This window comes from Lemur catta, chromosome 6 (assembly GCF_020740605.2).
Source record: "Lemur catta isolate mLemCat1 chromosome 6, mLemCat1.pri, whole genome shotgun sequence".
NCBI lineage: Eukaryota > Metazoa > Chordata > Mammalia > Primates > Lemuridae > Lemur > Lemur catta.
Window position 1 is genome coordinate 23,897,778 of NC_059133.1, and position 24,935 is coordinate 23,922,712.

The following is a 24,935-nucleotide window of genomic DNA, read 5'->3' on the forward strand; positions in this document are numbered from 1 at the left end:
GGAACCAGGTTTTAGGACATATTGTTTAGACAGCTGCTAGGAAATTAGAAATAATATTTACTTAATCCTTCTTTATTATTCACAATTTTCAAATTTCATGCAAGTATTACTTTTCTAATACATTTTATAAAATGTTTAAATTTTGAATTTTAACCTGGCAACTAAAACATCAAATCCTAGAAAGCAGATACCTAGTCTTACACTTTTTTTATTGCTTCTCCCCACTCCCCTATCAACAACCCTGATACATATACTCAATATCATATGTACTCAACATCAAATGTACAATACTTATATGTGGTCAATATCAAATTCCTTAATGGTATCCTGTTTCTAAAAAATCTTGGCTCTGGAAAAGTTCTTTGGCATAATCTGAACCAATTATTTTTAGACGAGGAAACTCAAGTTCCCCCCGTCTTGGGAAGGCTTGTCTAGGTGAGCGTTCTACTATACGCCTAGATGCAGCATCTGAAAACCCCAAAAGTCGCTTAGGCAGGAGACCTACAGCGCCTTCGTTGGAAGCCGGAGCACGAGCACGCCCGCGAGCGCCAGCTCCGCGCACGCGCAGCGCCACCTCCGCGGCAGGCCCGAGGAGCCTTCTGCGGCCCGGCTCCCTGCGGCTGAGACGCGGCTTCTGTCCGGCGTGTTTTGCACGGCGCACCCGGGAGGCGGGACCTCCGGGACAAGATGGAGTTAGTGCAGGTTCTGAAGCGCGGGCTGCAGCAGGTCAGCGGTCACGGCGGCCTCCGCGGCTACCTCCGAGTTTTGTTCAGGTAGGCGGCCAGCGCCATGCTGTTGGCCTGTGGGGTTAGACTTGCGCTGGCTGATTTCTTGGAAAGGGCCCCGCCTTGGATCACTTTGGAGAATCCACAGCTCTTGTCAAGGACAACCGGCCCAGTCTCCCCCTCGCAACCCCGGGGACGAAGTCTCTGTCCGGGATCTCCCCGGGACAGGACCGAAGCCGAGAGACAGAGCTGTGACACGCAGGCTAGGGAATCTGGGCTGCACCCCTACCCCGCGCCCTGGAGAGTAACGATCATTACAGAACACTCGGTGACCTTGGGAAAGTTTTATTCCCTGCACTAACCTTTTAGTTCCTTCTGTGTAGTAAGGCGTTGAATGAGGTCATCATAATAATGGTCCCTACTAGTCCTGACATTCATTGATCCCAGGAGCAGTATCGTCCGCGAAAACCGAGATGGAGACCTAGAACAGAATGAAAGAGTGAGGAAACATTGTATCATATTAGGAAGATGAAATACTTTGGCTTCCTGATTTCCTGAAGAGTTTGCTAACTTCAGTGCCTCATGACTCAGGAATAGTAGATAAAAGTGGTCCTATAATTTGAAGATACTACATTTATATTTTCAGTGTAATTTAGGCACATCAGTTGCGTCAGTTTGTCTTTTCTCATTTTGTTTGCATAATACTGGGTGCAGCATGAACAGGGATTCTAGAAGTTTTAACCTAAAAGGTGATTCTTCAACATTGGGTAATGAGAGCCTGGAGAGGAAAGCTGAAAGTGTACCACCTGTGACCATCCCCAGCAGCTCCTCATTTTTCGAGTTGATGCAGCAGCCTTTGTATCTGAAAGTTGGTATTCTCACTTTACTTCTGTTTGTGTTTTGAACAAAGAATCATTCTAAAATGTCTGTTTTCTTCTGGGCATTCACAGGGCAAATGATGTGAGGGTTGGTACATTAGTAGGGGAAGACAAATACGGAAACAAATACTATGAAGACAACAAGCAATTTTTTGGTGAGTGCGGTATTTTTTGGTGTGAATAATGGGAGTAGGATTTGATTTGAGTCTATTTTCCATATTACACAAGGAGTTTCTACAAAGCACTTGAAAGGATGAAAAACTCAATGGAAAAATAAAATATAATTGACAGAAAAAGATAACTAAATAGCCAACAAAGACATGGAAAAAACTCATCCTCACTTGTGATTAGAGAAATGCAACTTAAAAAACAGTGTTATCTTTTTTTCACCTATCAAATTTTGAAGTAGTTTTCAATCTGATAAATCCCAGTGTGGGGAAAGGCATAGGAACATATAGGTTAATGTAGTTTTTTTTGGAGGACTTTTTGGTAATATTTGTCAAAATTTACATTGCACATATCCTTTGTCTCAGCACTTTCACGCTAAGAATTCATTCTACAAATGTTCTTGCAAAACAAAGGCACCCATCACAACATTGTTTTAGTAGTAAATTCTAAAAGCAACATTAACATGCATAAGTTGGATAATGGTGAGTTACACATTTTTTAGAATAATGCGTTGCTGTTACGAATTAGATAAACCTACAAATTTAATAGACATGTCAAAGATTTGTGTGTAACAGAAAAAACTCCAGTTGATATCCTCAAAGGGAGAAAATGTATGCTTTTTGTGTGCATATTAAATCTTGGAAGGAAGCACAAGAAACAGAAGTAGAATGAGATGGTAAGGGTTTAGCATCCTGTCCCTTCACTTTATTACTTTGTGACCTGGTTAACTTAACTTCTCTAAGTCTCAGTTTTCTCATCTGTAGAGTGGAATAATAATAATATGTGCCTCATAAAGTTATATTAAAAAATAGATGAAAAGTGAATGAGAGTAGCTTATCCCAATGTAGGGTTTCTCAACTTCAGCACTATTAACACTGTGGGCCAGATAATTCCTTGTCATAAGGGGCTGTCCTGTGCATTGTAGCATGGTTAGCAGTGTCCCTGGCATCTATCCGTTAGATGCCAGTAGCGCCTTCCCTCTGCAAGTTGTGACAACCAAAAATGTCTCCAGATATTGCAAAATTGCCCCATGTTGAGAACCACTGGTCTAATGCTTGGCACATAATAAGTGCTCAATAAATATTAGCACTGTTACTGGTATTATTATTGGTATAGGTTGAGTATACCTTATCTGAAATGCTTCGGACCAGAAGTGTTTTGGATTTTACATTGTTTTCAGATTTTGGAATATTTACATTATACTTTCTGGTTTAGCATCCCTAATACGAAATCCAAAATGTTCCAATGAGTATTTATTTCTTTTGCGCATCATGTCGGCACTCAACAAGTTTTGGATTTTGGAGCATTTCAGATTTTGGATTTTTGGATTATAGATACTCAACCTGTACCTTCTTGAATTGTTGAAATTTTTTTTCCCATGTGCATTTGTTACTTTTATAATAATAAAAAAATTTCCCTTGATTGAAATGAAAAGTATCGAAGAGGAAAAAACAATTAGTCTTCATCCAGGGGAATAATCTATAATGTGCAATAAAACTGGCCTAGCATTTATTGTGTGCTTATCTGTATTAGATGCTGTGCTAAACAAATAATATACATTACCTTATTTAATCTTCAACATCTCCTTGAGGTAGATACTTTATTCCTCCTTCCCCCCCATTTTACGGATGAAGAAACTAAGTCATTGAAAAAGTTAGGAATATTTCTTAGGAATATGTTAACTGTGTGTGGTTGCATTGGAAGCACGTTGGTATACAAGATGTAAACAACATTTTATGTACTTCATAACCATAATGTTTTTAATAATCACACAAATTATAGAATTTTAGACCTGGAATAGATTTTAAGAGATTATCTAAAAACTATTGTTTTATAGATGTAGAAACGAGGGCCCAAGGAATTGTCTTAACCAGAGGGACTTAGTGAAATAACACAAGTAGTTAGTGGCAGAGCCACCTGAGGCAATATTCTTTTTACCCATCACTTTATTGTTATAAACTGTAACACTAAATTCCTTCCTTCTCTCTCTTTCTTCTTCTGTCCTCACATTGGAAATAACTTTATTTTTACTAATTTAAAAAATTAAATGTGCTGTCGTAAAACATTAAAATGTAGCGTATGAAGTAAAAATTGAAACCCCCTCCCCTTATAATTTTACAACTTTTTTAATAGTTTAGCCTGTATACATACTTAAGATTCATTAATGAATATGTAAACTTATATGTACATTTGACCCTTGAACAACCTGGGTTTGAAATGCATGGGTTCACTTATATGAGGAATTTTTCTGACCAAATATGGATCAAAAATACAGTATTCCCAGATGTGAAACATACGTATGTGGAAGGCCGACTTTTCCTATAGGCAGGTTCCACAGAGCTGACTGTGGCACTTGAATATGTGCGGATATTGCTATACTTGGAGGGGGAGGGGCCTGGAACTAGTCTCCCAAGTACTGAGATATGAGTATACTTTTCTTTTTAATTCATGGGATTATGTTATACATGTTTGTACCTTTACTTTTTTTTATTTTTTGAGGCAGGGCCTTGCTTTGTGGCCTGGGCTAGAGTGCAGTGGCATCGTCATAGTTTACTGCAACCTCAAACTCCTGGGCTCAAGTGATTCTCCTGCCACAGCCTCCTGGGTAGCTAAGACTACAGGCACACACCACCATACCTGGCTAATTTTCTATTTTTCTGTAGAGACGGGGTCTCACTGTGTTGCCCAGCTGGTCCTCAATCTCCTGACCTCAAATGATTCTCCTGCCTTGACCTCCTAAAATGCTAGGATTACAGGTGTAAGCCACCATGCCCCGCCTGTTATGCCTGTTAGTAAACTGAAATATCATTACTTTAAAAATATGGATCATTTTTCGATATTAGTAAGTTAGATGTATCTATAGCATTCTTTTTTTGCTTGGATATCTGGTGTGTTTTTTAATTTAAGAAAAATTTCACAGCATTCTTTTTGATAGCAAGACAATATTCCACTGATGGAAGAACCATTATTTTTTCAAACATTTCACTAACAGACATTTAGGTTGCTTTTGGCTTTTTGGTATTAAAAATAATGCTGCAGGAAACTTACTTATATCTATTTTTTCATTTGTTTAAATATTCTAAGAATAAATTCCTGAAAATGGAATTACTGAGTCTGAGTATGAACATTTAACATTTTGGTACACACACACACACACACACACACACACACATCCACACACTTCCTGGAGCTTGTCTTCACTAATGTACTCAGAGTGTTATTCCTCTAAAATTTCTCTTATGTAAGAGCATATAAAAGTCTTTTATTAATATAAAAGTAATCTTCTTTGATATTATGCATTTATACTTTTTTAAAAAAGGGTTTTCTTTATTTCTTCACATCTTTCTAAATGTTGATCTTTCCACCCAGGCCGTCACCGGTGGGTTATATATACTACTGAAATGAATGGCAAAAACACATTCTGGGACGTGGATGGAAGCATGGTGCCTCCTGAATGGTAAGCCAAGTTAAGATTTTATTTTATTTGACTTGGCAATATTTGCTTTTTTACACAAATATTTATTGGATATCTATTTATAAGACAGGGGTATTCTTCTCTAAGCATCTGTCCCAGTTACCATGGCTGCATAATAAGTTACCCTAAAACTTAGTGGCTTAAAACAATTATTTATCTCACATAGTTTTTGTGGGTCAGGAGTTCAGACAAGACAAAGCAGGATGGCTTATTTTTGCTCCTGGACATTTGGGGCCTCAGCTGGAAGACTCAAAGGCCGGACACTGGAATCATCTGAAGACTTGTTCACTTAGTGTCTGGCAGTTAATGCTGGCTGTCAGCCAGGGGCATAGCTGGGGCTGTCGTTGGGACACTTTCATGTTGCCTGGACTTCTTCAGGCAAGTGTTTTGAGAGAGAGAGCCAGGTAGAAGCCATATTGCCTTATCTGACTTAGCCTTGGAAACCATCCAGTATCACTTCCATATTCCATTGGTTGAGGCAATTAGAAAGCCCTGCCCAAGTTGAACATGAGAAAACACAGACCCTATCTCTTGATGGAGATGTGTCAACACCTTATATGTTGGGATATGTAATGTTGTGGCTGTCTTTAGGCAAAAATAGTATGCCACAGTATCACCTGTCTGAGTAAAGGGAAAGGCAAAAGGAACTTTGGCTCTCATCTTTTCTGGTAGTTTGACTTTAAGCAAGTTCCTTAATTTCTTTAGGGCTTAGTTTCCTCATCTGTAAAATGAAAGCCCTAAAATTTCTTAGGTCTCTAAAAACTCTATAATATGAATATTTAAAAATGAAATTCTAAATGCTCTTACTTGAATTACCACATTTTGTATGAAATATTTCAAACCAGATATCTTATATCTGTTTCATAGACTGCCGAAATAATACCATGTGGCTGATATATAGATAAACTCTGGAGATCCTTTCCAGTTGGGTTAGAAAATTTCACCAAAAAACTAGAAATAAGTTTATCAAGTTGGCTGTGATATTTTATTTTAGTTGAACTTGATCATCAGAAATAGTTTGGGGCTCTGTTGAGTAGAAGCTGGGATAATGCCAGCACATTCTCTTTCATTCTAAAGACTGACTTGGAAACCCAGATATGTGATCTAAGTGAGTGAAGTGAGTGGGGTGCAGATACGAGACAAGGGGAAGTAGTGGGGACTGCAGTGAACTGAAAAGTACGGGCTCCATCAAAGGGGGCAGCAGCCTATTTCGCTCTCCCCAGTTCTATCAGGCGAGAATTCTGCCAAGAGTTTCTAGATAGGATTTTTCAAAAGAAGGTGGAAATCTGTATTTCTTTATGAGAGTTCCTGTTTTTCACTGTTAATTTTTAAAAATAGTTGACAATTTAAATATAGCATCATCCAATAGAACTTTCCACAATGATGGAAGTGTTCTGTATCTGTGTTATCCAATAGGGTAGCCACTTACCAGATGTGGCCCAGAGCACTTGAAAATGTGGATAATGCAACTGAATAAATGAATTTTAAAAATTTTATTTAAATTAAATAGAATATTCGATTGGACAATTTTTTAAAAATACTGTGTGAGCTATGCAAAACATATCTGTACTGTACAACCAGTTTTCAACCTCTAGTCTACTACTTGGATTATTGAGAGCATTGACCATGTCACTGATGTGGTTTGCAGACCATAATAATGGATGATGTTTTTATAGAAAAGTCATTGGTGTTTAACGTGAGAAAGCAGCACTGATTGGGAGCTTTCTTGTGCTACGTGTGGGGCTTGATTTTGTGCTCTTTTTAATGGGAAATAACAATCTGTGGTTCTGTTAAATTCTGAGGAGCTGTGATTTTTGTTTTAGAACCGTCAACCTTTTCCGAAAAGGCATTTTGTATATTAGGAGGAGTGAGTGAGTGAGTCCAAGGTCTCAGTGGAATATAGGCTTTAGGAGCTGAGGTGTCCTACTTTTTGTTTGTTTCTTGAGTGGAGTTGGTAACAGGAGCATATGGAAAGCATGTGGGCTGTCTTCTTCAGATTGACATCTGTCTCCTTCAAAACTCTCATATAACATTGGTGCTCAGGGTCCACATTTTGGGAGATGGGGTTTGAGGGAGGCTGATTTAAATTATGTGAGATGAAACATGTATAAAAATTATAAAGTAATCAAAACCTGAAAAGATAAAAGTACTATTCATCCAAGCAAATACTTTTATATGATGTGAGATCACAGTGGAAAAGAAGCTGAGAGCTGTAGAAGATAAGATCACTCCAGCGGGAGCCTGAGGGCAATTGAGGATACAAAACTGAATTTCTTTGTGGAGAGGAGCCTCCTAAGGGCTGAGTACCTTTGATAACCCTTGTTTGAATGGGAAGCTTAAAGGCTTGTGATGAAACTTTATAGGGAGAAGTGATGTTGCACAAGCTCAGCTGTTTGTTTCTCAAACCCCCCTTTTCCTGAACGTAGTACATTGTAGAATTCTAAATTGTGGCTTCTTACCTTTCATCCATGAATAAATTTGAAATTGGGTTGATTTATCTTTAATTAGAGAGCTATGTATTATTGTGTATATATAGAGTAGTGAGGCTGGGCGTGGTGGCTCACGCCTGTAATCCTAGCCCTCTGGGAGGCCGAGGCGGGTGGATCGCTCGAGGTCAGGAGTTCGAGACCAGCCTCAGCAAGAGCGAGACCCCGTCTCTACTAAAAATAGAAAGAAATTATCTGGCCAACTAAAATATATATATAGAAAAATATTAGCCGGGCATGGTGGCGCGTGCCTGTAGTCCCAGCTACTCGGGAGGCTGAGGCAGTAGGATCGCTTGAGCCCAGGAGTTTGAGGTTGCTGTGAGCTAGGCTGATGCCACGGCACTCACTCTAGCCCAGGCAACAAAGTGAGACTCTGTCTCAAAATAAAATAAAATAAAATAAAAATAAAAAAAATATAGAGTAGTGAATAACAAATACAACTTACCATCTTTATTCATCCAAATAACTATTTAGTACCTACCAAGACCAAGAACTATTATAGGCACTGGGGATACAACAGTGAATAAAACCAGTCCTTGCTTTTGTGGGAGAGGCAGAAAAACTTATATGTTACGTATTTGAAGTAGTATAAACTCAAGGAAGATAATAGGAATTTGAAAGGGGGTAGATAACAATGGGTAGGCCAGGTGGCTGCTTTATACAAGAGTTAGGGAAGGCTTCTTGGAGGAAGTGACATCTGAGGAAAGACCTAGAAAAGGGAGAAAGAGTTTCAGGCAGACGGAACCACAGGTGCAAAAGCCAGTATGTTTGAGATGTCTTACTTGGTCTGTTCAAAGAATAGCAATATGGCCATTTTGCTGGAATGAAATGAGTGAGGGGAAGGTGTTAAGAAATGAGGCTAGGGCCCAGATCTTGTAGATCTTGTAACCTATGGTAAACATTTTTGGCTTTTTTTCTAAATTTCTTTGGAAGTTACTAGAAGGTAAGGTAGGATGTGATCTGATTTACAGTTTTTTTAACATTTGGAACCATCTTGAACTTTCAGAATCATTACAAGTATTTGAATGATTTCAAAGTAGTTGCCAAAATGATGCCCCATCACTTCTGAATACTTTAGTGGGTAATTCCTACAAACAAGGACATTTTTCTACATAACCACAATATAACCATTGATGTCAGAAATTAACAGTGATACACCATGTAGGGGAGGCAAAATTTTACCCCCTATCCTCTTAGGGCTTTTTAACTTGACCTGAGAATTAAATTGATATAAGGCATCAACAGGAGAAACATCTACACAATTGTTTAATACAAGTTTTACATTTCCTCATAAGGAAATGAAGACCCAAAGACACAGTTAGTGTTGAACATTTATATACTGAATTGGACAAAGAGTAGAACATTGTGAAAAGTGACTTGGGCTAGGGTAGTTAATTGGGTAGAGAAGTGACTAAAAAGGTAAGGATTGGTTTAAGAAGGTTGTACAGATTTCCCTTGACCTCAACTTCCTGTCCTTGATGAAGAATGATACTTTCCTTCTGATATAGAGAAGACATCTTTTATGTGGGAATTTTATCTCTTGCTTTTAAGAAGAAGGAAACTCAGGAGTATTCTTGTGCCTGCTGTTTTTCAAGTGCCTTTAACTCAAAATAGTCAATATGCCAGAGCAGCATATTTTCGAGCTACATCTGAACTCCTTAGCCACTATTGTCTAATCTTCAGATCTCATTCAAATTTCATCAGTTGTCCTAACCTTGTCTTTTATAGCAAGAAGATCTAAACACACATTTAGTATATATTTCGAGTCTCTTTGGTCTCCTTCACACTGGATTGGTTCCTCAGCTTTTCCTTGATTTTCATGACCTTGACACTTTTGAAAATTACATGACAGTTATGTTGTAGAATGGCCTTCAATGTGGGTTTATTCAATATTTCCTCATGACTAGGTTCAAGCTGTGCATCTTTTACAGGAATGTGACAGAAGCAATGCCATGTTTTTCTTGTTGCATTTAATCAATGGATTATAATGCATTACTATAAATGGTTCTTCTCTTATTCAAATTGAGCTCAGTTTGACTAGTTAGAACCCATTCAGGCTGTATTTGGGGTTCTTTTGAGGGGGCGTTGAGGGTTTTTTTCATTTTTTTAAAAAAATTTATTTTTAATTCTCAAATAATAATTATATGTATTTATGGGGTACAATGTGATGATTTTTATTTTTATTTTTTTTTGGAGACAGGGTCTCACTCTGTTACCTGGTCTAGAGTGCAGTGGCATCATCATAGCTCACTGCAACCTCAAACTCCTGGGCTCAACCAATTCTCCTGCTTCAGCCACCCGAGTAGCTGGGACTACAGGCTCAAACCACCATGCCTGGTTAATTTTTCTATTTGTTGTAGAGACAGAATCATGCTCTTGCTGAGAGTGATCTCAAACTCCTGGCTTCAAGCAGTCCTCCCCCTGGGCCTCCCAAAGTGCTAAGATTACAGGTGTGAGCTACCACACCCAGCCCAATGTGATGTTTGATACATTTTTACATTGTGGCGAGATTGAATCAAGCTAATTAAGAAATCCATCACCTCATGTACTTTTTTTTTTGTGGTGAAAACATTTAAAATCTACTCTTTCAGCAATTTTGAAATATACAGTGCATTATTATTATAGTCACTGTTCTGTGCAATAGATCACCAAGCTTATTCCTCCTAATTGAAATTTTGTATCCTCCTGCCTCCTTCAGCCTCTGCTAACCACCATTCTATTTTCTGCCTCTATGAGCTCAAGTTTTTTAGATTTCATATATGAGATCATGCAGTATCTTTCTCTTTCTTTCTTTCTTTCTTTCTTTCTTTTCTTTCTTTTCTTTCTTTCTTTCTTTCCTTCCTTTCTTTCAGACAGAGTCTCGCTCAGTCACCCTAGGTAGAGTGCTATGGCATCAGCATAGCTCACTGCAACCTCAAACTCCTGGCCTCAAGCAACCCTCCCATCTCAGCCTTCCAAAGTACTGAGATTATAGTCATGAGCTACCACGCCCAGCCTGTTTTACATTTTCAAAGCATCTCTGTGGTTGCTGTGAAGAATAGAGGAAGGAGGCAAGGCCAGCAGGCTAATCACTTAGGAAGCCCAGGCAGGAGATGATGGAGGCTAGACTATTGTGCTAGTGATACAGGTTATGAGATTTGGGATTGTATTAGTTATCCATTACTGCGTAACAAGTTATCCCAAACTGAGCTTAAGACAATAAACATTATCTCACAGTTTCTGTGGATCAGCAATTTGAGTGCAGTTTAGGTAGGTACCTCTGGCTCAGAGTCTCTCACAAGGCTGCAGGTGAGATGTTGCCTGGGGCTGCTGTCCATCCTTGACTTGGGAAGGATCCACTGTCCAGCTAACTCACGTGGCTAAAGGCAGACCTCAGAAGGTTTGCTCCTAAGCTTACTCACATGGACTTCTGCACAGGGCCACCCCATGACATTTCAGCTGGTTCCCCAGAGCAGGCAATCTGAGAAAGAGTGAAAGAGAACACCCAAGGTGGAAGCCATCACCTTTTTAAACCTAATCTCAGAGGTGACATCCCATACTTCTGCTGTCTATTTATTAGAAGAAAGTCAGTCAGTCCAGCCTTACTTAATTAAGGAAAGGGTATTTTGCAAGCATGTGTCTGCCAGGGAGAGGTATCACTGGAAACCATCTGATTACCACTGGGATCTATTTAAAGTAAAATGGAATCAACAGGATTTGCTGATTGATTGGATTTTGAGAGAAAAAGGAGTCAAGGATGACATCAAAGACTTTTGTCGTGAACTGCTGGTGGTACAGTTACTAAGATAGGGGAGACAAAGTGGAGGGGGGAAGCAGATTAGAGGGGGTTGTCAAGAGTTCTGCTTTGTCCGTGTTAAGTATAAGATGTTTGAAAGACAACCACATGGGGAGGGTGAGCAGACAGGTGAAAATGCTTGTCTAAAGATTAGGATAGAGATGGTTCTAGACATACGATTTCAGTGTGATTTTTACCTAATATAGTATACAATTTAATTTCATAAATTAAGGTTAAGAGAATATGACCTTCAGTTAAATGACTAGCTCTGTTGCCCTGGAAACCAGATAAGATCGTATCAACTGTATTGCTAGATAAAATTGACCTCCGATTGGTAAATTGCATCTGGATTGAGAGGAATTATAACTGCTTGATGAGTCAGCTATGTTTGGGCTTCCCTGAGTGCTGCTCCTCTTAGAAGGGGCATGACCTTGTGGGAAGGGTAATCCTGAAGCAGTGCCTGTGGCATTGTTATTAGAGATACTGGCTTTTGTGGAGCATGAAGCTTTTAAGTCAGGGCAGCTTCTACACCTACCAATATGTGGCTCTCATCCCCCTTGAGCCTGTGCTGTGTTGTCTAGGGAGTTAAAGAAAATAGCTTCTGGACGGCTGGGTGAGCTGTCACCTGCATGAACAACTACAAAGACTCCCAGTGAGAGGAACATGTGATGCTGCCCAGCTGGAAAGCTGTGATCCCCATCCTCCGTCCTTCTGAGTCGTCAAGTGCCAAGTGTGGCCTATGATGGTTTTATGAGTCTGTTCAGTAGCTGCATAATCTCACCTAGGGACAGATTTCCCTTCAGAGGCACTGGTGTTTTTGATAGAATCAGGGAATATTTTATTCAACTTCTCTGTTTCACGTATGTTCCCTAATCTTACAGGAAACAAATATTATGCGGAAATGAATTTATCTTATCTATCTCATCACAAGGCCTTCTTCGCTTCTTTAATCAGCCAGGAGCTAGTAAGGCTACAAGGTCCACCAGTAGATAAACAAAAGATACACATGGTGGTGTAAATGTTTTGGATAGGCAGCAGAGCTACACATGCCCTGAAAATCCAAAACTGATTGCCTAAGACCTAATATAGCACTCTGCTTACAAACTGTTCTTTCAACATCAAGCACCTCTCTGTATGTCAGGCACTGATGGTTTTATACATTCACAGTATGTGCAACATACATAGTCCTTGTGCTGTGGGAGTTTATAGTAACTTAATGAATACCACTTGGTAGACTAATATTGTACTACAATTTGGTGTCTGTTATTTTTGTTACTGTACCTTCATTTTCCTAAGTTTTACTCTCTTGTGCGATCAGCAATGAAATTTTAATTTCTTCTTCAGGATTTATATTAGTTTAATTTTATTGAATAGAACACTCTGAAAACATTTTAGTAGATAACAAACACCACTTTATACCACTTTTTTTCTTTTTTAGAGGCAAGAGTCTTGCTCTGCCACGCTGGCTAGAGTGCAGTGGCATCATCTTAGCTCACTGCAGCCTCAAACTCCTGGGCTCAAGTGGTCCTCCTGCCTCAGCCTCCTGAGTAGCTGGGACTCCAGGCATGTGCCACCACGCCTGGCTAATTTTTTCTATTTTTAGTAGAGATGGGGTCTCACTCTTGTTCAGGCTGGTCTCAAATTCCAGACTTCAAGCGATCTTCCTGCCTCAGCCCCCCAGAGTGCTAGGATTACAGGCATGAGCAACCTCGCCCGGCCTATACCACTTTTGATTGTCCTCAATTTTATCTTTATCTAATTGCCACCATCTATACTCTGTCTCACAAAAGCCTTTATTTTCATTGTTGTGGTAGTCAGCTTTTGCATAAAATTAGTGATATAGAAACCAAGTAAGTAATTAGTATTTACATGAAACTTGACAAACTAAAAAATTGTTGAGGGTAGAAAGGTAGAAAGTTTGAGCTATTTAGTTCGTGACAATATGAAATTATTAATTTCATTTATACCAGGAGAAATAAAGATGTCCTTTTTTGTGGTTTGTTGGAACCCTGCAGTCCTTTGAACCAAATTAAAAAACAAAACATGGCTTGCTTAGATTTTTCTCCACTGCATATACACTGTTTTCCCACTTGGTGGCACTTTCTGTTCATTTCTAAGTAACATGTCTTTTCTCCCTCAATGTAGTATACTAGTCTCTCCTTGTACATTGATTTTTCCTAGTAAAATTCATGTTTAATTACTCTCAAGTAATATATAAATACATTCTTTTAAAAATAATAGTGTATGTCAAAGGGTTTCTTTTTTTAACAAAGTAATTTTGTCCCTGAGGATTTTTCTAGGGCCAGGTGAAATTAATAAATGTTTTTGCTCTTATAAGGTTAATTTATTTAGGGTATTTAACATCATTGTGGTCAGCTTTTTTTTAGTTGGCATGATGTGTTCTAGAAACCTTTATAGAGAAGTAGAGTGGCAGGTGGGGTATTATGTAGCAGTGATAGAGAAGAATCAAGGTTGATTCATAGGTTGGTTCCATATTGGTGAGACCATTCATTGAGATGGGAAGACTAGGAGGATAGGTTGGCATTGGGGTGGAGGATTGGAATCAGAAGCTTCTTTTTGGATGTAGTAAGTCTGACGCCTGTTGGAAATAAAGATGAATAAATATATCAAGTAAACAGCTGGATATATGAATGAAGAGTTCAGGACAGAAGTCAAACCAGCAAAGAAGAATACGAAGTAGTTAGCAAGGTAGGTGGAAAGAGAAAAAAGATTAGTGTTTCAAGAAGAAGGGAAGTTTCACTGTATTGATTGTTGTCAAGAGGTTGAGTAAGATGATGACAGAGAAGTGTCCATGTGATTTGGCAATATGAAGTTCATTGAATCTACATAGAATCTGTTCTTGAGAAAATTGTGGGCAGGGTACAGTGGCTCATGCCTATAATCCCAGTGCTTTGGGAGGCAGAGGCAGGAGGATCACTTGAGGCCAGGGGTTTGAGACCCAGCCTGAGCAACATAGGAAGACCCCTGTCTCTAAAAAAAAAAATTAGCCAGGTGTGGTGGTTCGTGTCCATAGTCCCAGATACTAGGTAGGCTGAGGTGGGAAGATCGCTTGAGCCCAGAAATTCAAGGTTACAATGAACTGTGATGGTACCAGTGTACTCCAGCCTGGGCCGCAGGGTTCAGAAAAGTTTAAAGATTCTGGCAAGGGAGGTTGAATCCACACAGCCCCCTAAGAGACAAGCAGTGTCAACATTTGACATATGTCCTTCAGTCCTTTTAAAGGATGTTTAATGTAGTTGTTATATTCATAATCATATTCAGTTTTGTTTCTTTCTCATCAATATTAAAAGCAATTTCCCACATTATTAAAGCAATCCTTATAATCACCATTAAAATTTTTTTCTGGGCTGGGTGCGGTGGCTCACGCCTGTAATCCTAGCACTCTGGGAGGCTGAGGCCGGTGGATTGCTCAAGGTCAGGAGTTTGAGGTTGCTGTGAGCTAGGCTAATGCCACGGTACTCTAGCCCAGGCAACAGAGTGAGACTCTGTCTCAAAAAAAAAAAAAAAAAAAATTTCTGATTATAAGAATATACAATTCTTACAGAAAGCTTGGAAATCCAGAGAAATATGAGGTAGAAACAAAAATAAGCTCCCATTCCTTGGCCTGGAAGCAAGCACTGTTAACGTTTCGTTCACTGATTTAACAAATATTCAGGAGTCTGCTTTTGAGTAAAGAAGGAATGTATTTGTGGGTTTTTTTGTCTGTTTGTTTGTTTGTTTGTTTTTAGAGACTGGTCTCGCTATATTCCCCAGTCTGGAGTGCAGTGGGTATTCACAGGGGTGGTCATGGCGTGCCACAACCTCAGAACTCCTGGGCTCAAGTGATCCTCTTGCCTCAGCCTCTTGAGTAGCTGGGATTATAGAGGAATGTTTTTAAAGGATCACAGTGTGGAAAACAGGCTGTAGTTTATCGGTCACACCCTTTTTAGATGTAAATAATATACATATATGCTTCTCATGTAATATGCACAATATTTTATGACTTGCTTACCCCTCTCCTCACTTAATATGTCACAGACATTTTCCCCATCTCACTAAATATTCTGCTTGTTAATTTGAATTTTTTTGTGTCTGAGGGGATTTTGTATTTAGAAAGGATTAATGGCAATTTGGATTTAAAATTAATATCCTATTTATTACAGCTACAAATTTTAAAACCTAGTTGTTCTTAAGTCTTGAGGTTCAATTTATAAATAGGATAAAAAGATTAGTAAATTGAATATTTTTTGCATAAAAATAAAGAACAATTATTTTCTCTTGTTCTTTGATAAATGTTTGATAAACTCTAATGGAAAGGATTAAATTCTCCTAAACAGTTATATCCATTTGCAAATTTCATTAATTACATCCCTTTAAGCATTTTAGATCACATTTATAAATTGAAAATATTTTATTTTTTGCAGTTCTTCAAATGCCCAGTGGATAGGTAGATTAACAAATTTATCAAGCAGAATGTTCCTAAGCATTTAAATGATTCTTGTTTTGACTCAAGCCAAAAACTTTTTTTTTTTTTTTTTTTTTTTTTTTGAGACAGAGTCTCACTTTGTTGCCTGGGCTAGAGTGAGTGCCGTGGCGTCAGCCTAGCTCACAGCAACCTCAAACTCCTGGGCTTAAGCGATCCTACTGCCTCAGCCTCCCGAGTAGCTGGGACTACAGGCATGCGCCACCATGCCCGGCTAATTTTTTCTGTATATATTTTTAGTTGTCCAGATAATTCATTTCTATTTTTAGTAGAGATGGGGTCTCGCTCAGGCTGGTCTTGAACTCCTGACCTCGAGCTATCCACCCGCCTCGGCCTCCCAGAGTGCTAGGATTACAGGCGTGAGCCACCACGCCCGGCCCAAGCCAAAAACTTAAGGGTTATCCTCCACTGTTCCTTCTTGAATGTCCAGTCTATCAGCAAGTTCCTTCTGCTTTGCTTTCTGAATATATCCCACATCCCATCACTACCTCCATGACTATTACCCTAGTCCAGGCCACAGTTACCTCTTGCCTGGACATCTACAACAACCTCTCAACTGGTCTGATTACATTCTTGCAACATACTAGTATTCTCCACATACTAAGTGATCAGAGGGATTGTTTTAAAATGTAAATAAAGTCATGTCTCTGCTCAGAACTATCCAGTGGCTTCCCATCATAGTGAGAACGAAAACCCCAACTCCTTACATGGTCTGCAAGGCCTTATGTGATTACCGTTCTGCCTACTTCTGCATTCACTGTCCTTCACTGCCCTGCTGATTCTCACTTAGCCACATGGCCCTGTTTTCCTTGAACAGTGAGCACACTCCCACCTCAGTCTCTTTGCACTAGCGTTTCCCCAGATTGTGCATGGCTCGCACTTTCACTTTATTCCAGTGCCTGCCCCAGTGGCTCCTCAGACTACCCATTCTAACAGCCCTGTCCCCCGCTCATACTCTGTACCCTTCCCCTACTCTAGTTTTTTCCTTGGTGGCACTTACCTACCTCTGCCTGGCATTTTATTATATATTATTTAATTGATTGTTTCCTCAACTGCCATGCTAGAACAGTGCCTAGCACATAGTAGTTGTGCAATAAATACCTGTTGAATGAATGAATGTGCATATACTATTTTACTTAAAACAACCATTAATTTTGGATATAGTAATCAGTTTTGTTCACTTTAGCTGTTTTAAAAATGGGATATTCTGCCATTCTTTTATAGCTTTTTTATGAGTTTGTAGCTAGATTTACCTCTGAATTCCATTTCAACTTCAGCTTGTCCTTTTTAGTCCCTTGTCCCACTGAATCATTTGTTACAGTCATTTAAAATATTATTCCCCTAAATAGCTGGCCAACTGTCAATGGCAGAGAATATTGTCTTCTTTCTCTTGGTGTTATCTGCTTAACGTAGGCCTTTTTCAAATAGTACTATTGTGTAAAATACTCCTTGAATCTAATTGAAATGTTACTCAGTACGGTATGTTGCAAGATTCTTTTCAAAATAGGTACCTCCTTATGTTTATTTTCTGCTCCAGAAATCAGAATATTAAGAGACTGTATTCTAGAAAACTACAAATCGCAGAATTAGATAGATTCTCTTATGTTACAGAATATTATTTTTCTCTATAACCTTTGTTAAAATTTGTTCATTATAAGCAGAAGACAAGATTGTTTTGATTTTTAAAATTCAGCTTTTGTTTAACACATTTCACTTTCTGTTCAGTGCTTCATTTAAGACTGATTCTAACATTTTACAAAGATGAGTTGTTGAAAAATCCCATTCCTTGGGTGTAGAAATAAACTACGTATTACTCTTGGTGAATGAGGAATTTCTCTTGATTCCAGTTTCCAGAATAAATCTTTTTATTGTGTTCACAGTTATCAGAGCTACAGTACATGCTAGAGATAGTTATGTGTAGGAAATTTTGAGGTTTCTAGATAAAAAGACATTTTGAACCTTTTCTATGTAACCTTTAGGGAATGACGTTGCATTGTGGAATTGACTTCAAAAAAATTTCCATTAAGGTAGACCGAGAAAAACAGTCCATCTGCCACTAAAACATTTGAGTAGTTTAGAGGGAGTGAATTATTTTTTTAATGGTGGCTTAAGTAGGATGAAATGAGGTTAGAAGAAGACAGAACCTATTTGTGGTCTAAAAATAAATGACTGATGACTTGGGCAAGATTTATAAACCATCTCTATAATTGATTTGAATTAGAAGGATTTTTCTTTGTAATATACTTACCTTCTTATAAAGTAGTATATTTTTATTATAGAAAATTCAGAAAATAACAAACGAAAAAAGAATAACCTATTTGCCCACCCCATAGAAACAACCACTGTTAACATTTTGATATACATTCAGCCCTCCCTAACCGTGGGTTCTGCATCTGTGGATTCAGCCAATGTTGGATTGAAAATATTTGGGAAAATGGCCAGGTGGTTCATACCTGCAATCCCAGCACTTTGGGAGGCCAAGATGGGAGGATTGCTTGAGCCCAGGAGTTGAAGACTAATGTGAGCAGCATAGTGTGACCCTGTCTCTACAAAAATCTTAAAAATTAGCTGAATAGCTGGCATCCCAGCTACTTTTGGGGGGTGCTGAGACAAGAGGATTGCTTTAGCCTGGCAATTGGAGGTTACAGTGAGCTGTGATTGTACCACTGCACTCTAGCCTAGGTGACAGAGGGACACCCTGTCTCAAAAAAAAAAAAGAAATTTCATACAGTTAGAAAACTTTGCATGTGCTGTACTATGTTGAATGCATGTGAATAAAGGGATGTATAGGCATTGTATTAGGTATTATAAGTAATGGATAGATAATTTAAATTATACAGGAGGATGTATATAGGTTATATGCAAATACTATGCCATTTTATGTAAGAAACTCGATCATTTACAGATTTCGGTATCTGCGGGGGTGCAAGTGGTGGTGGTCCTGGAACCAATTCCCCGCAGATATAGAGGGACAACTGTATGTTATCATTGTCTCCTCTTTATGTATCCTTTTGTTTTTGTTTTTAATATAATTGGTCTTTTTGAAGCCCAATTTGGGTTTGATTCTAGCTCTACTACCTTGAGCAAGTTATTTCAACTCTTGGTGCCCTGGTGTCCTCATTTATTAAATTGGGATATTATCTACCTCTAGAGTTGTAAAGATTAAATGAGTTCATATTTACAATAAAGTGTGTAGGTTAGTGTCCATGACTTATAAATGGTATAAAAGTATTAAATAAATCAGTAAATAACTTGCTTTTTAAACTTAAATATGGTAGACATTTTCTCAGGTCATGATACTCTCTATAGCATAATTTTCAGTGATGTTTTAGTCTTCTGTCATATGGATGTGCCTTGAACTATTTAAATATTCCATGTACTTTTGATTTTATTCTTTCCATTTTTTCACTATTATAAACAAAGCAGTGATCAACATCCTTGTACATAAGCACTTACCCATGTATCCTCATTTCCTTAAGGCAAATTCCTACAAGTAAAATTGTTATATCCAGGAGTATACATGTTTTATAAGCTTTTAATACATACTGCCAAATTGCCTTCTAGAAAGGCTGTACAAATTTACAGGGTAGGCCGGGCGCGGTGGCTCACGCCTGTAATCCTAGCACTCTGGGAGGCCGAGATGGGTGGATTGTTTGAGCTCAGGAGTTTGAGACCAGCCTGAACAAGAGTGAGACCCCGTCTCTACTAAAAATAGAAAGAAATTATCTGGCCAACTAAAAAAATATATACAGAAAAAATTAGCTGGGCATAGTGGCGCATGCCTGTAGTCCCAGCTACTCGGGAGGCTGAGGCAGTAGGATCGCTTAAGCCCAGGAGTTTGAGGTTGCTGTGAGCTAGGCTGACACCACGGCACTCACTCTAGCCTGGGCAACAGAGCGAGACTCTGTCTCAAAAAAAAAAAAAGAATTCAGTAATAGGCCGGGCGCGGTGGCTCACGCCTGTAACCCTAGCACTCTGGGAGGCCGAGGCGGGTGGATTGCTCAAGGTCAGGAGTTCAAGACCAGCCTGAGCAAGAGCGAGACCCCGTCTCTACTAAAAATAGAAAGAAATTATCTGGCCAACTAAAATATATATATATAAAAAAAATAAAATTAGCTGGGCATGGTGGCACATGCCTGTAGTCCCAGCTACTCGGGAGGCTGAGGCAGTAGGATCGCTTAAGCCCAGGAGTTTGAGGTTGCTGTGAGCTAGGCTGACGCCACGGCACTCACTCTAGCCCGGGCAACAGAGCGAGACTCTGTCCCAAAAAAAAAAAAAGAGAATTCAGTAATATATGAGTGTTGATTTCTCTATAACTTCACCAATTTGGGGTTTTATTGTTTTGTTGTAGTTTAAAATCTTTGCCAGTTTAGCAAGTAAAAACTTATGCCTTGTTTTAATTTGCATTTCCTTGATTAAACTTGTTTGCCATTTTAATTTTCTTATCTTATGACATCTTTTAATATCTTTTGTCCATTTTTCTATTGGATGTTTGACTTTCTCTTTCTGATATGTAGTGGTAGATGAATCTTTTTTCTGTATATTACAAATATTTTTTCCTGTTTTTTCTTGTTTGTTTATTTGTTTTTAGCTTTAATCTTGTTTGCAGTGTTTTAGGACATAGATGTTTCAATTTTTATTAGTAAAATCTATCAGCTTTTTTTTTCTTTTATGGCTTTTTACCTTTGATATTAAGCTTAGAAGTGGTTCTTCGTATTCTATGAACATCAGTGTATCTTATGAATATGAATATATATCCATATTGTATCTGAGCATTATTAATTTATCTGGGATCATTGATATATGACTTGGGAAACCTAACTTTTCTTTTCAACAAAATTATCCTAGCATAATTTGTTGAGAAATTTTTACTTTCCCTAGTGATTTGAAATGCCAGCTTTACCTTTCATACACGTTAGTCTGTTTGGGGGACATTGTTCTGCTTTATTATTGTACTTTTATACCAGTTTTATGCTGTTCTAATGTTTGAGGCTTTCATTTAATATCTAGTAATGCCAATGCCAGCCTTTCTGATTGTTCTGAGTTTTGAAAATTTTTCTTGGATAAACTTCTAGCTGATCTTTAGAATTATGTTGTCAAACTCTAAGAAGAAACCCACTGGGATTTTAATTCAGATTGCATTTAATTAAATAATAGCTACTGTGCTAACAAGGTTTAAGTTGCCATCTTATAATAAACTATGTTTGGTTTTTAAATTTGTTTAAAAAAAAATTAGCTGGGCTCAGTGGCAGGTGCCTATAGTTCCAGCTACTCAGGAGGCTGAGGCAGGAGGATCCCTTGAGCCCAGGAGTTTGAGGGCCACTGCACTCTAGCCTGGGTGACATAGTGAGTTGAGAGCTTGTCTCTAAAAAATAAAATAAATAAATAAGTTAAATTTATCAATTACATCCTAGGGTTTGATGGATCTCAGGGTTTTAATGGGTACTTATATGCCACCATAATCCCAACTCAATTTCATCTATTGATTAAAATTTAAATTTCCAATCCAAAGGTTCTTGCTTCAACCATGGGGAGGTTGCATTCAAGCCTCTGCTATGTAACATGCACGATCTGGGCCCTGGGGAAAGTCATTTAAATTCTATTTCCTCAACTTTATGATATACCTAGATGAGTATTAAATAAGTGAATGAGTGATATGTGTAAGAATGTTTCATAAACTAAAGTGGGATGGAGTAATAGTATTAGTATGATGAATATTTTTACCTCAAAAACATTCTGGAGTTTTTCTTTAGTTTTTCATATTTATTTTTTGAAAAATTGAAAAATCTTTGGCATTTCTACTCTTAATGATGTCCAGTGAAAGTAACTGAAACATGAACAATATGGTTGATCATGCATATTATCCAAGAAGAAAAATTCAGAGCTGCCTACGTTGTTGTTGTTGGCTATTATTTGGTGATGTTTTACTCCTGGGAGTTCTCTAAGAGGGAAAATTAAACTTCCTTTGTTATTAACACCAATCTTAAAGTGTTATTAATATCAATCTTGCAGTGATTTCTAAAAATCTGTTTTATATGTTATATATTTGTTATTTCTTAAATTTCCTGTTAGGCTATTTTCTTTTTTCTTCACAAATAAATGCCTCTGTTCTCCACTTTGAGTGGCTGACATTCTCAAACTGAGGGGGTCCTTAAGCAAAGCAGTGTATTTTCAAAGAAGGAGAAAGTTTCTCTTCCCTGTTCTTTGACATACTTTCTCCTCTTATACAACTGTAGAAATAATTTTGGTGGAGGAGTAACTAAAATTTTTCTTTATTAAGCTGACTCAACAAGGTAAATGTTAAATGACAGTAATTATGATTAAATATCTCTATTTCCAGTTATTTTGACACAACTTTAATATTAATATGTTTAAGTACTGAGTCTTCCCCAAAATGTAATATATTTTCATTATAAATAGTCTTCTCTTTTGTGTTTGTAACATTTTCCATTCAGGCTGGTCTCCTTATTTGCAGTCTCACTGACTTTGTCAAGTATAAGTAATTTCATGTTTAAGATAATAACATGGATATAAAATTGAAGTGTCCAATGCCAGCTGCAACACAGTTTTCTAGACAATGCTGTTAGTACACTGGCATCTTTAATTAGTTGGAATAAAAATGGCCCAGCTGAAAATATGTTTTGCAAATAAAACTCTTTGGTGTAGCAATCTAAAAGGTATGATTTTTTTACCCCTTATTTAATAATAACAACAACAATAACAGTGAGTTATATTAGCCTAGCAGACTATAAACATTTTCTTATTTCTTTATTTTATCTTATTTTTTTTTTTGTAGAGACAGGGTCTTGCTGTGTTGCTCAGGCTGAGTCTCAAACTCCTGGGCTCAAGTGATCCCTCCACCTTAGCCTCCCAAAGTGCTGGGATTATAGGGGTGAGCCCCGTTTTCTTATTGCTTATTGTTCTCTATAAACTGCTATAATGAGTACAGATTATCATTATTCATTCTCTAATTCTTGCATGTAGCCTTGCTAGGATAAACATTTTTAGATTTTATGTATTGTGATAAAAATTATGTCTTACTTTTTTTGAGTATTTTCTACTTCTCCATGAGCTCTTCAGTTCCTCACTTAAGTAAATGACTAGACATATATGAGCTTGGGATTATGGTTCCTTAAATATCATTTTAACCTTCAGGAGTCTTGACAGCAATTATTTGAATAAAATTTTTCTTTAGTTACTTAAGCTGACTCAACAAGGTAAACGTTAAATATTTCTGCTGTGCCTTAAGCTCCCATAAAGCCTCTTGGTAAGTGACAGCCTTGACTTCAACAGCTAATCCTGCTCTGAGTGGGTGGCGGAGTCTGGCTCACCACCACCATCTCACAGGGGCTTCAGCACTGGTGTGCGAGTATTAGTGGTCACGGTTTATTGGTTCAGGTCACTTCACTAATCCCCAGCTTCCTTCAGAGGATGTAAGACAGACACCACCCAGCTTGCACAGCCTTCTGCATTCTTCATTGCATAAGCTGATCATGATACAATTGTCTTTAGATAGAAATGTAGCAACAATAATCATATTTGATCTCTACTCTGACTGGTTTTAGCCAGTTACCTAGCTATATCTATCACTTACTGCTAGCAAATATTCTTAGGCTTACACAGCATCATAAATTTCTCATTAACTTTAGTTTTAGTTATTCCACCGAAACCTCCTCTTCTTGTCCTTTTCTCTGCAGCTGGGTCATCACTTTTTTTTTTTTTTTGGAGCTTCAGTGCTGCAGTTCTGTGACTATGCCCCTCCTTCCCTTTTTCCATAAGGTCACCTCTGTCTTGTGAGCTCCGGATCTTAGGGGGTCCGGTATGAATTCTCTTTCTCCTTCTTTCCCATATAAACTCCTCAGCTTAGCTTCCTGCTTGATTCTACTCCTTGTCCCTCAAACCTTAAGTCCTCTTTTCCCTGTCATTAGCAGCAGCGTCACTGGGCTCTTCCCCTTCTACTCCATGTAGCCAGCTTTTGGGCCAGATTTCTGGCACCTCCCATCAAATATCCTTTAAAATTAAATTGCTAAGCACATATGACCAAAATACTTGTGAATTTTGGCTGTGATTTAATTGTTTAATACAATAAATTGTGTATTCTCTGGTGTTCAGTCTCAAGCTTGAATCTGCAAAGCCTGCAGAGACCCTGTTCTTCTGCAGGAGCCTTGGGTTTCCAGCTAGACCTTTCTGAGTCAGAGCAAGTGAGCATGCTGCAAGTCCAGAAGATTTTACCAATTCTAAGATATATTTTTGCATCTAAAATGAGGATATATATTATAATCAAGTCTGTCATAATTTAATTGGTAGCATTTTTTTCTTTCTTAGAAGTACATAAAACAATGGTGTGTCTGAAAATGGATAGTGTCTTAGATTTGATGGAATACAGTAATGATAATAGCACTAGCTAACATTTGTTGAGTATCTACCCCATGCAAGGATTTTTCTAGGTGCCTTATGTGTATTATCTCATTTCATCCTCATATCATCCCTAGGAAGTAGAGATGCCCAGATAAAAAACTGTGGCATAGAAAAGTTCAGCGAGTAAGTTTGAGTTGAGGTTTGAACCCAAACAACAAAATAGCTCCGGAGCTGCCCTCCTAACCCCCCTTCCACGATGGTGTGCTGCCTCTTTATAACTGTTTGGTTTTTTCCTCCCCCTCTCTAAGGCATCGTTGGCTTCACTGTATGACTGATGATCCTCCAACAACAAAACCACCTGTTGCTCGTAAATTCATTTGGACAAACCATAAATTCAACGTGAGTGGCACCCCGGAACAGTATGTGCCGTACTCCACCACTAGAAAGAAGATCCATGAGTGGGTCCCACCTTCAACACCTTACAAGTAAAGACAGTGAAAAACAGTTTAAACATGCAAAATCTGGGGCTTTTCATGTGATTGCACCTTTTCTGCTAACCTTTAACTTAATTAAAATTGTTTGACTAA

At 38.2% G+C, this 24,935-nt stretch overlaps 1 protein-coding gene across 1 annotated transcript; it reads left to right on the plus strand.

The window, feature by feature from the left end:
* The first annotated feature begins 596 nt into the window (after positions 1-596).
* Positions 597-24,935, plus strand: NDUFA12 (NADH:ubiquinone oxidoreductase subunit A12). The gene is made up of 4 exons (XM_045553222.1): positions 597-773; positions 1,676-1,758; positions 5,141-5,228; positions 24,657-24,935. Exons 1-4 carry the CDS (start codon positions 688-690, stop codon positions 24,835-24,837), a joined length of 438 nt encoding a protein of 145 aa, XP_045409178.1. The 5' UTR covers positions 597-687; the 3' UTR covers positions 24,838-24,935.